The sequence below is a fragment of the Gadus macrocephalus genome, chromosome 23 (genome assembly GCF_031168955.1).
Source record: "Gadus macrocephalus chromosome 23, ASM3116895v1".
In the NCBI taxonomy this organism is placed as follows: Eukaryota; Metazoa; Chordata; class Actinopteri; order Gadiformes; family Gadidae; genus Gadus; species Gadus macrocephalus.
The window spans coordinates 2,386,642-2,399,406 of NC_082404.1; the positions used below are offsets into that span (position 1 = coordinate 2,386,642).

Sequence of the window (12,765 nt, forward strand, 5' to 3'; positions counted from 1 at the left end):
ATAAAAGAATACAATTACATTTATTGATTTGTCGCTCGCATCATTTCAAGGCACTGAATGTGAAGTCTGTACAAATGAAAGTTGAAGAATATTCAACTTTCACAACAAAAAGATTACGAAATGTGTAGTGGAGCATGGGGCAGGAAATACACACTAGAGAAATATACACTGTCAATCATGAACAGCTGCGTAGCTGTGTGGGATCCTCATTAACGGTTGTCCTGATTGCTCAGTCAAGTCTATTCACAACCTGACTCAGGGCAGTTCAGCCTGGAAGGGGCCATACTGCCATCTAGTGTCCGTGGACGGTACAGCAGCCAGAACAATGAATAAATAAGAGCCGTTGGACTCCTCACACTGCGTCAAGGGTTGGCGCTGGTGCCTTCAGGTGCATGGTCATGAACTCGGCCCAGTTGTCACGGAGACCGCGGGAGTAGTTGGTGGTGTCGCCGGGGGCCCCGTGCCGCGCGGCCAGGCGGACCTCCCGCTCCGTCACGTTGAGGCTGACGTGCACCAGCTGCACCAGGAGCAGGTGGAGCAGGCCCGCCGTCACCATGCTGCAGTACCACGCACAGGTGAAGCACAGCGCGTCGCTGGAACACACACACACACACACACACACCGTCAGGAGAAACAGAATGATCCTCCATCCAAGTGAGGTGAGCTCCTGACTGACGGGGGCTGTGGTTCAGGGGGTTTGATACCCGGCCGTTTCAAAGCCCAATCCCCACAGTCTGGGCCTCTTAGACTCCCAACTTATTCTGATTCAGCCTTCTTTTTATTTACAGAGCCCTACTTGGGAAGCTTCCTTTTTACCTTACCTCCCTGTTGAAATTCACGTCTACCTGTCACAGTACCAGGTTAGAGTCTCATTTCCTTAGTTACTACTTAAATTAGATCTGATTTTGGAAAATTGTCTTTTAGCTTTTTTGCCCCCTCTAGATGGAATTCTATTAAAAAAAAAGCTTTTGTGTCAGTAAATTAATAAGAGTTCACTAAATTAGATGGAAGCTCAGTGCTCTTGTTTTAATTTCTCATGACTATTGTTATTTAAGTATTTTATCTTTCTTTTTACTTCTGATTTCTCAAATGTTATTTAATGTAATTACTGATACATTTTTTTTCTACACCCTGTATTTCTGTCCTCTTATCAGGGCATTGCTGTAAAAGAGCCTTGTGCTCAGCCAATTTTCCCTGAATAAACAATGAATTGGATTGAATTGAATTATTCATCTTAAAGGGGACACATCATATCACCAGGTGTGAATGTGATTAGCCATTACAAGCAGGTTTGAAAATGTGCAGCATTGTGACATCACAGGTGGGCGTTGCTCATCTATCCGTCACACATCTAGGTGGAAGCGCCTACCTGTGATGTCACAAATTGTGCAAAGCATTGTGACTCACAATGCTGCACATTTTGAAAACGGCTTGTAATGGCTAATCACACTCACACCTGGTGGTATGATATGTCCCCTCTAAGTGAACTGAGGCTCTGGATGAAAGTGTCTGTCTGCTAGTTGACTCAAAAGCAAACTACTCAATAAAATCACTATGATGTGAACAGCAAATGGGAAGCCTGGTTCTCCCTTGATATGTAATGTTACCAGTTTAAACAGTTCAAAAGTGGAATAAAACCAGATTCCAAATACTTTTCTTTATGCGGTTCATTAATAAACAATGTTTTTCTTTGAAAAATAATCTAAATCTGAACCGCATGTGTGCGAGTGAACGAGGGTTTGTCTGACTGGGTGCAGTAGTGGTGCTGAGCTGGTGGGCTTTTTAAAGAGCATACCCAGAGCGACCCCCTTCAAACCTCTAAAGCGACGCTCTATTGTGAGGAGAAGAGCTTCACACGAGACACCAGCAGCGGCACACTGACTGAGACGCTGGGTGGGAGAGTGGGCCAGAGAACACACTGCCTGGTGCTTTATTACACAACCTGGGAGACAGTAGCATGGGGGGCTTTCAGGTCAGAACAAAGACCTCCTGCTGGGCTCACCAGATCCCTTGAAGACCACATGGGGTCCATCTGGGGGTTCTGTTCTCCCGTGTGGGGGGCTCAGGCTGTGATGGCTGATGGCGCCACTATGAAGTGGAGCGGGGACCAAAGTACGACTGTTAATATAAAAACTTGCTAAAACTGCTATAGCTGCATTCCAAATCCATTTTCCTCCATTCTCCATCGTTGTTCACAATCCCCTTGTGGAGAAGAGCAGCAGGGAGAGGGCGAGAGGGACGGAGAGCTGTGCTGCTTCCGTCAACGGAATGTTGTCTGGGCCAATCACAGCCTTCAGACCTGGATTTATAGATGAATATCTAATGCTGTCTTAAAAATAACTCTAAAAGCCCTTCCTGTGTGGGGCGCACTGATGTGTCCTCAGTGCTTCTCCTACCGACTACGGATTGAAACCATAAGTAAGATGGCGACCAAGGAGAACACATCCTTATGTAATAAGGATTGGAATGGTGTGTGCGTGTGCTTGTGTTTGTGCGGATGTGGTTGTTTATGCATGTGCTTGTGAGTTTGAGCGAGTGTGCTTGTGTGTGTGTGCGTTTGTGCGTGTGTGCTTGTGTGTGTGCGTTGGTGCGCATGTACGTGTGTGTACCTGTACTGGCGATAGACGCCGGGGCAGTACAGCAGGGCGAGGAGGACGTTCTGACCAGGACACACGCTGCGCAGCACCAGACCAATGCCGTACAGCGACGTCAGCAGGAAGAGGAGGAGTGTGAGCAGGAAGCTGCAGTGATTGGCTTGCCCCACACAGCTGTTGATCCTGAACCACATAGACAGAGGGACAAAGAGTGACAGAAGACTTCATCACCACAGGTGCTGGGGGCACACACACACACACACACACACACACACACACACACACACACACACACACACACACACACACACACACACACACACACACACACACACACACACACACACACACACACGATGGATGACATTGGATGATAAATTATCTATATGCAAGTTTGGACACAATAAAAGCCTTGTGGTAAACATTATGCCACCGCTTGAAGTGTGTTCTGAGGCCTAGAGGACGTGTGTTCTGAGGCCTAGAGGACGTGTGTTCTGAGGCCTAGAGGACGTGTGTTCTGAGGCCTAGAGGACGTGTGTTCTGAGGCCTAGAGGACGTGTGTTCTGAGGCCTAGAGGACGTGTGTTCTGAGGCCTAGAGGACGTGTGGTATGAGGCTAAGAGGACGTGTGTTCAGTCTAAGCTTGTTTGTCACTCATTACACTGCTGGTATGGAAGTCTGCCTGAAGTATGGCTGTTTGAAACCCAACCCAGAACTTTTAGGGTTGGTGGTCATGCCCTACTGGGGGCGGGACTAGACAGACTCCACTCCACAATAATAACAGAAAGCCTGTAATAGAACCGTAGAATAAAGAAACGAGCAGATGGTGTCCTGATAAAGAGAGGAGCTCCAGGGGAAGGGCCCCGTGGTGCCGAGCAGAACCCACCAGACACAATGGTGGTCCAGCCTCTGCACGCACACGCCGCAGATCCGACAGTGTCCAGCCCGGGGCGGCCGGGCCAGACCGCAGGCGGGGCACCAGTCCTCCCGGGCGCTCTGCTCCCCCTCGGGCCCCAGCAGCACCTCCTCCCTCCCCACAGGCCCCTGGAAGGCGGGGTCTGTGTGGTAGCGCGCCGCGGCGTAGGTAACGGTGCTGTGAGGGGGTCGGGCCCGCCGCACCAACCCCGGGTCCCGCTTGGTGTGGAGCATGGCGGCCACCGTCAGCACCACCCCACCCGTCACCACCGCCAGCTGGACGGGGCTGACGCCGCCACGGGGCAGCACCTCGCTGACGAACAGGAAGTACATGTAGGCCAGGGAGAAGAGCGCCAGGCTGAGGAAGAACAGGGTGCGGCCTTTCTTGCGGTGGGTGACGTAGTAGTACCACAGCACCAGCACAGGCAGCGCCGTCAGCACCGCCACGCCCAGCAGGAAGTGCAGCGCGGCCAGCCGCAGCAGCGCGGGCAGCAGTACGAGGGGCGGGACGACGGACAGCTCCAGACGGCGGGCCCCGCCCCACAGCCAGGGCACGCGCACGCGGTCCGAGAGCACGGCGGAGAGGCGGTCCAGGGAGCCCTGCGCCTGGGGCTGTAGCTTCATCCACCTACAGGAGGACATGGGGCACAGGGTCAGGGGTCAACCTGCTGAGACCTGCCTCGCATCAAGGCCCCATACATATATAGGGGAATACACGCAAGAACCTCCATTTGATTATCCTGAATCAACTCACAATGTCACATGGTTGAATGAATCTCATACCTTTCATGTGTAAAAAGTATTTTTTTTCTTTTTGGATTATAATTGATTTAAATGTAGTGTATGACTGTAGTTTTATGATTTACTGCAGTAGGTTGAATTGTATTCAGAAATGCTGACGCGGTGCTCGTATGCATCTCTACCACCATACAAGCCGACAAAAGTAAAAATAATGACCACTTCTTCACTGTTGAAAAACAGATCTTAAATCTCGATGAGGGCCTTCTCCTTATGAATCAAGGTGAACACATTAAATAACGCACCTACTGATGCAGCCTTCAGTTTCAAGGAGGTGCTCCACAATGCTGTTCCTAGATTTAAAGGCCACACCAACACAAGAGAAAGCTTAACCAATTTATGTGATGTCAACGGCCCATTTGGAGGTCAGGCTTCTGCATATGGATAGGACCACCTGAATGGTCTTCACAGGATAATAAGTGCAATCTCATCTATCCGCATTAATCATCTCAAACAGCAGAGTCCTTCCTGCTACTATAATTTCCAAGGAAAGGGGACACCTAGCATGTTGAAGGGGATTCACCTTCGTGGATTCATCCTCATGGGATTGGCTCATCCATTTTTAATCAAGAAGCCAGAAGCACCATGGGTCGGTGTTGTATTACTCTCTCCCCACCCCTTACCTGTCACAGACCTCATCCAGGTCCTCACAGTCACAGCAACAGGCGGCCACATGACTCCGCTCTCCTTGGCGGTTGATGTACTCACAACAGCACAAGGCCTCATCCAACTCCGACCTCCGATTGGCTCTCTTCTTCATGACGGACAGCCTCGCAGCCAATCACCACCAGGCATTAGTACAGTGATGGGTGCATGGAGGATAGCCACTGCCCTGCTGAAAAGAAATGGGCATTTATTACATAAAAATATACATTGCATACAGGAAACACGTGTCTAACCAATCTGTAGAAAACAAAGACCAATTAGGTTCAGTATCTCTTTAACAAGGGAGTCCTGGCCAAGACAGCAGCATATAGTCCCACAAAAAATATAATTGAAAAAACGGACAACATAAAACAGAAAAAGACAATTGGCAATTTAACATCATCTCAACATGTTCACCAGCAACGTTCAATATTAGAACATGTGCATTTAGTACTCAAATAGCCCTTTATCCTACTTTTAAACAGTTTCAATATTGGAATGCAGTCTAATTTAAGATGAATGCAGTTTATACCAGGATGTGGTTGCAAAAACTTTAAAGGCACTCTCACCGAAGACAGTTCGAATTCGGGGAATGTCAAACATGATCTGCCCATATGATCGAAGAGTACAATTCCGTGTGGTGGCTTTAGGAGTCAGGAGAGAACATATGTAAGACGGCAGTTCAAATAATGTGGCCTTATTAAGACAAATATACCAATGCTCCAACCTTCATACAAGCTACAGTGCTGAGTACGAAAACCAGAATTTGCTACAAATCTTAGTCATGCATGATATAATACTGAATCCAGTATTTTCAGAGAAGATTGATTGGCATGCATGCATGCATAAAATATCACCATAATCCAGTATTGACAGAAATGTTGCTTGGACTAGTCTTGTGAGACTAGTCTCACACTTAAAAGGAAACAACACAACTGTTGTTTCTATAATAAAATCCCAACTTTACTCTAACTTTTTTTGTTAGACACTCAATGTGATGTTTATTGTTGTTGTTTTTTGTGTTCTTGGTTTCTTCTAAGAAGAAACCAAGATATTTGTAGACACGAACTCGTACTCTAGTGTAACAATCTGACAAACATCGTCTGTTTTCCTTGATTTTGAGAAGCACATAATTTTAGTTTTGTCAGTTTAATACATGTCTCAATTTGTGGAGATTCTCCTGAATAGTATTAAAAGCAGATTGCAGTTCTTCTGTGGCACTTGCGAAGGATGAGGCAGAACAATACAAAACGGTATAATCCACATAAAAATGACACTTTGCTTTTGTTACACAAGTCATTTATATAAATATTAAATAAAATTGTGTTTCAGGGGTGTGTGTAGAAGTAACAACAACAAGTCTGCGCAGCTGATAGGCCTATTGGCTTAAACCCTAACCAGCTGGAAACCCATTTGAGTGTTTTTGGCTGAAGCAGTTCCACTGAATTAACAGATCCCCCATCGTCACACATCCGCAATGGGAAAATTCCAGTAGACTTCAAATTATTAGCGGCATTTAGGTGGCAACATAAGCCATTACACTCATTAAATGTCTGTATGATTCTGTATCCCTCCCAGACTCCAAAATGAAGATGATTATTCAACCTTAAGCAACAAGTTGAATTGAAAGACCTTTCAAAGATCTTCCAACAGCCATGGTTGTCCATCTCCACTGCGGTTAAAGCCTTATATCATTAATCAGTTATTGAACGACAAATGATAGTAACGAAATTGGTCTTTTTCTGGGCAAATGGAGGACCAATTTAAGTGTACATCGTCGACGTACACCTGTCATTCCCCAACCGATGTTTTAATTTAAGACATCAGGCAGTTTTGAGAAGTGTCCTGAATCCCATAACCATCTATTAAAAACAACCTTCCCTCCCGTTCCTGAAACGCATCAGTACAATGTCGTGCAAATTCAATCACAACGTCAAGTAGTTAATAGTAACGTATCTGTCAAGCAACACACTAATCGACGTCAATAAAACAAGAGACATTAATAGAGCGATTGCTTACAGCACTCAATCGCGTCGTTCCTTTTCCGCGTCGGTACGTAGTAGCAGGATGACGCGCCGTGGGGGTGTTTCTCCCCGTCACAGACCTCCAACGTCACAAGAGAAACCTTCCTCGGCCTCCAGCGTTTTTTTTTTTCCAGACAGGATACAAATACAAGTTGGCCAACCTAAATATAGGCACCATGAAGACGTTGCTGTAGTGTAGGTGCCTGAATAAAGCGGCCTAAAACACTTTAAGCAACCTGATTATGTTTTGTTTTTTTTCTGGTAGTTGCAGGCTTCCGTAGTCAAGCGACACTGAAAGGAAGACTCACAAGTCTGTACGGAAGATAATTTATTTAAGACCATATCATGAATGTACAAAACTGCCAACAACAAAAAGGTATAATTTGGACAATACTAGAGTCCATTTACATGTCTGACCAAAGGTACATCGCAAACGGGGCATAATCCAGGACCTTCAAATAAAGATATGGACTGGGTCCACCATGAGGAAAGCACGCTGTATATCAAACCTTAGCAGAAAGAAAATTGGATATTTCTATCAGTGTTATAAAATCAAGGCAATACATTCAGATATATCACAAATTAAGCTTTGAGCTATCAAAGATGCCCGTTATATAGCAAGACAGCCATCTATACACCGTTATTCCTCCTTCACCGTCTGGGAGAGTAAGAGGGGAAATCAGCACTACTTCAATCACATTAGATGTGTCACAGTTTTAGGAAGTTAAAATCATTGCCGTTTTTAGCTCACGAGTGGCTTGTAGGCCTACTTCACAAACAGTACATTCCACTTGGAAACAAAAATAAATCTATAAAAGAAAGATCATACCATACATGGAACCTACTCCCCACACTCTCCAGAGAGCATCAGGGACTTGTCTACCGGACGGAAACACTGAACCTCACTAAGGTTGAGCGTGAGCGATCATCACTGATGTTGAGGTCCAGCTGCCTTCTATGGTCCACTAGAGGGAGTCATTGTAAACAACTCGGGATAAACAGAACGCTCTGGTGGACAGGTAGCACCAAGGGGGATTGTCATCCAATCCACCAAGTAATTATCACCCACAATATTTAAAAAAAAAATTTAAAACAACCCATCTCCATCTATTAATTTACTCAAAATATCACATTCTCATTAAAAAAACTAAACGTTAAATATATTAAGGCCTCTGTGCAAAGAATGTCAATAAAGTTGATGTTTGCAAAATATCCATTTAAAAAGAGAGTGTTGCATTGTGGTGCATAGAGACTGGAACCATAGAGGAGGACCTCAGAGGAAGACCAGTCCTTCTGACTGGGCCCTCGCCAGTACATTCAGCAAGAGACTGTTGTGGAGGCAGACCAGCCTTCTCCCTATCATATCACAGTCTGCTACTGAAGACTAAAACATCCCATGGCAGCAGCGGTCGACGACACAGTCAGCGCCGTCGAGGAGTCAGAAGTACTGTAGAGACTCAAAGAAAGGCACCATGAGCGATCTCAGGGGGCACCCAGAGCGCCTGGCACTCATATTCCGTGGCAACACATCGCCATGGGGGTCTCTAATGCCATCCCATAACACCAGGATACAGAGTTTATGGGTGTCTATCTCCCCACCTCCAAGAGGTATTTTATTCACAGTAGCCAATGAGGACCTCTCGCCTGTCGGCAGGTGTTTGGACATCATTGTGGTCCCGCTGTCCGATTGGCCATCGCAAAGTTGTGCTGAAGCATGACCAGGGAACCTCGAAGCTGTGGGTTGGGGGGGGGGGGGGGGGGGAGACAAAAGCGACATGAGAGAACAACAAAACAACAGACACATTTGTTTTTTCCACCGACATGATGAGACTGATTAAAACCAAATGCTCCTAAATCCCCCCCACATGCACTGGAGAGCCGACCCCTCTGAAGAATATCATGGTATGAACCTGCTCTAGGAGGTTAATGGAGTCCTGGAGAACCGCCTTCAGTAACTGGGACTCCTTGTTGGACCGGGGTCCTAGTCCTGGGCCTATGGGACCATAGTCCCCCCTACCCAAAGAGACCACATCAAACATCAGCTTCCTGCAGACCATAACTGAAGACCAATGCTACATTTGAGGAACTACAAGTAAAGATGTGGTGAGACAACAACAACAACAACAACAACAGGATGAGAACGCAGTCGTCTGCCACTTGTGATCAGGGTCTGGACTCACCTGGGCAGGTGGGCGGCCTGCTCCCGTATTCGGTGCTTGGTGCTCAGGTACATTCGCTGGGCCACGTCCTCCATGGCCCACAGCTTGGCCAGCAGACCGAGGTTCAGCAGGGTCAGCACCAGCAGGCTGGGGGAGGAGGTCACACACAACCACACACATGAGACGGACACGGAGAGCATCGTTAAAGCACTGCATCCATGGAGAAAGAGCCAGGGTTCAACTCACAGAGTCTGACTTACATGACACTCATCCCTGCTATGATGGTGTGGATGTTCCAGCGGTACGGGGCCTTCAGGTCCATTGAGCCTGGAACCAAGCACACAACTGGGTTTCAATGCGCAATCACACCAAGAGTATAGGATTTAAGTGTCTATAGTATTCTTTCATATCAACAAGTATTGGCAAGGTTTTTTTGAAGGAAGACGAAATTTAGAAAATGCGTGGAAGGGCCATATCCCCGACCCTGCCTCACAGAGAGAGACCGTTACCACAGTACCTTTTGGAGTAAAGGTAACATAACGTCAGGCTACTCTCATGGCCCCAGAGGGCAAGGTGTGCTTGAATAAAATACCAGGCGCATGCACCTTGCATAGCATCGGAAACTGTATTAATCAGAAACACGTTTGTAACTCATTGCAAGGACTGCATTTTTCATGTCAAGGTCAATCAGGCACTGAGAACCAGGTCACACGGCCTTGTGCGGAAAATATCGCCAGTGGACATCCAACCATGATGGTTAACTAGTGCTGTCAGTTAAACGTGTTATTAACGGCGTTAACGCAAACCAATTTTAACGGCGTTAATTTTTTTATCGCGCGATTAACGGAATTTATTTATTTATTTTATAAAAAAAAAAATCTATGGCTCAAAACAAAGAAGCAGTAGCCTGACTGCTATGTTCAAGGCAGTATGTTTGTATGTTCATCGTTTAATTGCACTATAGGCTTTTTTTAGTATCGTCCTGTTATGATCAGTATATGCCAATGTTATCAATAAAAAAACATTTGCACAAGGCAAGCCGATGCACTTCTCCATGTTGATAAGTGCATTAAAATGAGAAAAATAAATGTGACAAAGAAATCAAGGGATATTTAGCATAGATTTTTTTTGCGATTAATCGTGAATTAACTATGACATTAATGCGATTAATCGAGATTAAATATTTTAATCGCTTGACAGCACTATGGTTAACACAAGGAAAGGGCTTGGGTTAATTTTAAATAATGTGACCTTATTTCACAGTATTCAAAGGGTGGTGGACATCATAGGGATCTGAGCCTAGTGTCCCTCTCTGGGCAGGGGGCCCGTGGGCGTGTCCGAGTGGGCGTGTCCGAGTGGGCGTGTCCGAGTGGGCGTGGCCGAGTGGGCGTGACTGAGTGGGCGTGACCGAGTGGGCAGTGGGGTGCTGCACCAGCTCAGGCTGGCCTGTAGGCCTCATAAGGGGCCTCGTCTCTCTCTCCTCGCAGCTAGCTCCTGGTTTGGTCTCCAGCTTGGTTAACTTGGTCTTATGTTCACATCATAAATACAAACACTCCCACCGCAAGAGCTCAACTCATCAACACACTTCACACATCACTGACCATAGAGACTTCCGGTTAGGCTCTAATATAGCTTATTTAGCATGAATATATTTAACAATTATTCGCCAGAGGTGGATAATTGTTTTAGTATATACTACACGTGAACAATCCAAAAATATTGGATTAAGAAAATAAGATATCACTTTTTGCCGGGATGTATTTGTTTTTATTAGCGGTTTATTTGTTTCTATATGCGTGATGAGACGACCGTCACGCACACTCCCCATTAGAAAACAATATCCAGAGTTTGAGATCTCAATCATGGGATAGTGCCCAATATCCCGAGATAGTGAACCAATTCAATTCCTCCATTTTAGGATGTTCACGTGTAGCATATACTCAGTTACTATAGACCCTTTGAATCCCGTGTCCGAGCGTGGTGGGGACATGAGAACAGGAGGAAGGGCTTACCCATGGGCCCCTCGCGGTGCTGCTCCGAGTCGGCTCCGTACGGCCCGCTGGGCTTCAGGTGCTCTGGCCCGCTGCGGCTGAAAGTCCTCCTCCTCCTCCTCAGGTTACTCATCTTCCCAGCATCCCTGGCGCCCTGGTTCATCTCCGCCTCCTCCTCCAGCAGCTCAGATTCTGTACCATCCCAGGAGAGCAGGGGTAGAGGTGAGGAGAGGGAGGTGAGGAGAGGGAGGTGAGGAGAGGGAGGTGAGGAGAGGGAGCAGGTGAGGGAGCAGGTGAGGAGAGGGAGGTGAGGAGAGGGAGCAGGTGAGGGAGCAGGTGAGGGAGCGAGGTGAGGGAGCGAGGTGAGGAGAGGGAGGTAAGGAGAGGGAGCGAGGTGAGGAGAGGGAGGTAAGGAGAGGGAACGAGGTGAGGAGAGGGAGGTGATGAGAGGGAGGTGAGGAGAGGGAGCGAGGAGAGGGAGCGAGGTGAGGAGAGGGAGGTAAGGTGAAGGAGCGAGGTGAGGAGAGGGAGGTAAGGAGAGGGAGCGAGGTGAGGAGAGGGAGGTAAGGAGAGGGAGGTAAGGAGAGGGAGGTAAGGAGAGGGAGCGAGGTGAGGAGAGGGAGGTAAGGAGAGGGAGGTAAGGAGAGGGAGCGAGGTGAGGAGAGGGAGTTAAGGTGAGGGAGCGAGGTGAGGAGAGGGAGGTAAGGAGAGGGAGCGAGGTGAGGAGAGGGAGGTAAGGAGAGGGAGGTAAGGAGAGGGAGCGAGGTGAGGAGAGGGAGGTAAGGAGAGGGAGGTAAGGAGAGGAGAGGGAGGTAAGGAGAGGGAGCGAGGTGAGGAGAGGGAAGTAAGGTGAGGGAGGTAAGGAGAGGGAGGTAAGGAGAGGGAGCGAGGTGAGGAGAGGGAGTGAGGTGAGGAGAGGGAGGTAAGGAGAGGGAGGTGAGGAGAGGGAGCAGGTGAGGGAGCGAGGAGAGGGAGCGAGGTGAGGAGAGGGAGGTAAGGAGAGGGAGTGAGCTGATGGGAGTGGAGGCTGCAGCAGTGACACTTTGTTTCAGGGTAACAAAGTGTCACTGCTGGGAACTCATTGATTTAGTCCAGGAATGACATTCAGGACATGAAGATGATGTATGGAGGCCCATTGGGTTGTGCAGCTATACTGCGTTTTAACTGTTAATCAACCACCCATTATGGTCCCAATCCCTGGTCCGCTCTACATCTCCACTGAACCATGAACAACCAACATCTACAAAACCACCCACAACCCTTCAAGCTGGGGAGTCTAGTCGCTTTGGTGTTTGAATCCCAGCTGAAAGGTACAGGGTTTGATCTCCAATGCCCCCAATCTACCGGTAGGCACCCTTGAGCTAGACGTCTAACCTGATTCCCTGCAGAATGTCTAGAATAAAGGAGTAGACGGTAAGTGACCGAGACCCTCTCCTCACCCAGCTGCTTGAAGTAGTCCTCGATGCCGCTCCAGGAGTTCTTGTTGATGAAGGACTTGACCAGACCCCATGGCTGCTTCTTGTACTTCACATCTGTCAGCACCCTGAAAACAGAAGACCACCAGACGTTACTACCTACCACTCATCGTGTGAAACCAACAGTTAAACAGATGGTAAGAAGTTGGACTGGACTAGAAACGC

At 47.6% G+C, this 12,765-nt stretch overlaps 2 protein-coding genes and 1 long non-coding RNA gene across 8 annotated transcripts in view; 1 reads left to right on the plus strand and 2 right to left on the minus strand.

Annotated features, from left to right (window-relative positions):
* Window position 1: 1 nt before the first annotated feature.
* zdhhc23b (zinc finger DHHC-type palmitoyltransferase 23b) lies at window positions 2–7,152 on the minus strand. 6 transcript variants are annotated; one of them, XM_060044979.1, is made up of 6 exons: window positions 6,971–7,152; window positions 5,521–5,595; window positions 4,930–5,141; window positions 3,480–4,136; window positions 2,610–2,777; window positions 2–593 (listed from the first exon to the last, which is right to left on the minus strand). In XM_060044979.1, exons 3-6 carry the CDS (start codon window positions 5,064–5,066, stop codon window positions 353–355), a joined length of 1,203 nt encoding a protein of 400 aa, XP_059900962.1. In that variant the 5' UTR covers window positions 5,067–5,141; window positions 5,521–5,595; window positions 6,971–7,152; the 3' UTR covers window positions 2–352. The 6 variants fall into 6 exon arrangements, 5 of the variants coding, with proteins under 5 accessions (XP_059900962.1, XP_059900961.1, XP_059900960.1 ...); XR_009524300.1 differs by lacking the exon at window positions 5,521–5,595 and adding an exon at window positions 1,918–2,088 and having other exon boundaries at window positions 451–1,877; XM_060044978.1 differs by lacking the exon at window positions 5,521–5,595 and having other exon boundaries at window positions 4,930–5,138.
* Window positions 7,153–7,286: 134 nt separating this feature from the next.
* The window catches only part of gramd1c (GRAM domain containing 1c), a 14,940-nt gene continuing 9,461 nt past the window's right edge, over window positions 7,287–12,765 (minus strand). Inside the window, exons 13-18 of the mRNA XM_060044971.1 lie at window positions 12,565–12,668; window positions 11,147–11,317; window positions 9,395–9,461; window positions 9,156–9,281; window positions 8,886–8,988; window positions 7,287–8,709 (exon numbers count right to left, since the gene is read on the minus strand). Coding sequence (XP_059900954.1) covers window positions 8,641–8,709; window positions 8,886–8,988; window positions 9,156–9,281; window positions 9,395–9,461; window positions 11,147–11,317; window positions 12,565–12,668 — 640 coding nt within the window. The 3' untranslated portion in view covers window positions 7,287–8,640. The remainder of the gene's footprint in view (window positions 8,710–8,885; window positions 8,989–9,155; window positions 9,282–9,394; window positions 9,462–11,146; window positions 11,318–12,564; window positions 12,669–12,765) is intronic.
* LOC132452383 (uncharacterized) lies at window positions 11,248–12,221 on the plus strand. Its single transcript, XR_009524301.1, has 3 exons — window positions 11,248–11,347; window positions 11,419–11,474; window positions 12,067–12,221. It is a non-coding gene; the product is annotated as an uncharacterized LOC132452383 (long non-coding RNA).